The sequence below is a fragment of the Nanorana parkeri genome, unplaced genomic scaffold (assembly GCF_000935625.1).
Source record: "Nanorana parkeri isolate BGI_ZX_2015 unplaced genomic scaffold, ASM93562v1 scaffold1760, whole genome shotgun sequence".
In the NCBI taxonomy this organism is placed as follows: domain Eukaryota; kingdom Metazoa; phylum Chordata; class Amphibia; order Anura; family Dicroglossidae; genus Nanorana; species Nanorana parkeri.
In genome coordinates, this window is record NW_017308028.1 from 121,662 (window position 1) to 123,940 (window position 2,279).

At 45.5% G+C, this 2,279-nt stretch overlaps 1 protein-coding gene across 1 annotated transcript in view; it reads right to left on the reverse strand.

Moving 5' to 3' along the window:
* Positions 1 to 1,892: 1,892 nt before the first annotated feature.
* CSTF2 (cleavage stimulation factor subunit 2) overlaps positions 1,893 to 2,279 on the reverse strand; it is a 28,110-nt gene continuing 27,723 nt past the window's right edge. The window contains exon 14 of the mRNA XM_018571448.1: positions 1,893 to 2,061. Coding sequence (XP_018426950.1) covers positions 1,939 to 2,061 — 123 coding nt within the window. The 3' untranslated portion in view covers positions 1,893 to 1,938. The remainder of the gene's footprint in view (positions 2,062 to 2,279) is intronic.

Consider the following 2,279-nt stretch of genomic DNA (forward strand, 5'->3'; position numbering starts at 1 on the left):
ACCAGAAAACAACGTAGGTGGAATTTTAACCAGCAGTGCCGGATAAAGCAGGATTAAGATTATACCAAATGGAGAAGGACAATGTCAAGGGAAGGCATGTGGGATCAACCGGATATTCCAGGTCAGGAGTAACTCTGTTACTTTAAAGAAAAACTACGGGAGGAAGTGGCACCTAAAAGGAGCCATGAGTTCCTACCATCAACATAAGGAAGTGGCACATAAAGAGCCATAAGTCCCTACCAACAACGTGAAGAAGTGGTACCTAAAGAAGCCATAGGTCAATACCAACAACAGGTGGACGTGCCACCTAAAGGAGCCATGAGTCCCTACCAACAACGTGAGGAAGTGGCACAAAGAGCCATAAGTCCCTACCAAACAACGTGAAGAAGTGGTACCTAAAGAAGCCATAGGTCCCTACCAACAACAGGAGGACGTGCCACCTAAAGGAGCCACGAGTCCCTACCATCAACGTAAGAAAGTGCCACCTAAAAGAGCCATGAGTCCCTACCAACGTGAGGAAGTGGCACAAAGAGCCATAAGTCCCTACCAACAACGTCAGGAAGTGGCACCTAAAGAAGCCAAAAGGTTAAAAAAAGTAACCAAACAGGAAAGGAAGCCAGGCCATAGAGAAGATGGTCAATAAAGAACAATTGGTTTTGGGAAAAGGAAACTAGGACAGAAAAATATGTCACTAAAACAATAAACGGACTAGAGATGACTCAGGTACTTAGATAATGTATCCATGACCTTTGATTTAGGACAAGGGAGGTTAGAAAGGGAGAGATGATTCAAGACAGGAAGTAATGTCTAACGTAGACTTTCTCAACGTTTTAACCTAGATGAACCCTTGTCAGAACTTTCAGGTCTGAGGGAACCCCTGCAAATATTTACTATATCCAGTGGGAAGAATACCACTTACAAAAAGGTGGCCAGTTGGAAGAATGCCTCCATAGAGATAGCTAAAAAGATCATTGGTGCGAGTGGTAACTTACCTGAGTCAGAAACTACTCGATCCTCAAGGAACCTCTAGAGGAACCCTAGTCTTCCACAGAACCTTGGTTGTGAGAGTCAGAAACTGCTCAATCCTCAAGGAATCCCTAGCAACTGCTACAGGAACCCTAGGGTTCCACAGAACCTTGGCTGAGAGTCAGAAACTACTCAATCCTCAAGGAACCCTTAGCCACCTCTAAATGAACCCTAGGGTTCCACAGAACCTTAGCCGAGTCAGAAACGACTCAATACTCAAGGAACCCCTAGCAACCTCTAAATGAACCCTAGGGTTCTACAGAACCTTGGTTGTGAGAGTCGAAACAACTCAATCCTCAAGTAACCTCTGGAGGAATCATAGGGTTCCACAGAACCTTGGTTGCGAGTCAGAAACTACTCAACCCTCAAGGAACCCCTAGCAACCTCTAGAGGAACCCTAGGGTTTCAAAGAACCTTGGCTGAGAAAGGCTATGTACATCAGCTGATGCTCTTCAGAGGCTTCCATGGTTCTAGTGCTTTTACTAGACAAATAGTGGGGGAAATTTTGAAGGCAGGAACAGTCACAAGGGCGAGGCCTACAGCGTGGGATAGATCGGAGCGAGTAATGGTGAGGGCTGAAGCAAGCATGCACAGTGCAGACCACATTTTTGGCACCAGAAGGATGCTGAGAATGCAGCACATGGTGGAATGAGAAGAAACAAACTTTCCGGAAAACCACAATGGGATAATTGTAAATGACTTTATCAGTAGCTCTGGAACTTAGGTAAAGTCAGCTTTCGTATGGGACAAACATATGCTGGTGAGTTTAGTTCCACTTTGAGCAGCACAGTCTTATTGTACACAAGCTCTTCATCCATTTGCCGACAACTCGATCACAAGGTCGTCCATCTTTTTATAATTCAAAAGAAAAGTTCTTCAGGATATTACACAACAAAAGGACACCTAGACGGCTCAGGGAGCTCCTGTCGATTTCTGGATCTGTTCCTTCAAGATAAGGATGCTTTGCCTCTGCTCAGGGGGCAGCATGGCAATCTGATCTGGAGTCAGCTGTAGGACCTGCATGATGAGGGCAGCCTGCGAGGACAAGTAACAATACAAAAGGTATTAGAAGACCAGGAGGTTGAAGAGTGGATTGCCAAACTAATTCATCTACAACTTGAGGAAGTGACAACTCAATACCATGACCGATCTTCCACTTACATCACCACCTGGGGTCCCTCGATTGCTTTCTTGGCTACCCCACAATTCAAAGCAGCCCGGTAGACTTTGCCTACCCCAGCCCTGACATTAAA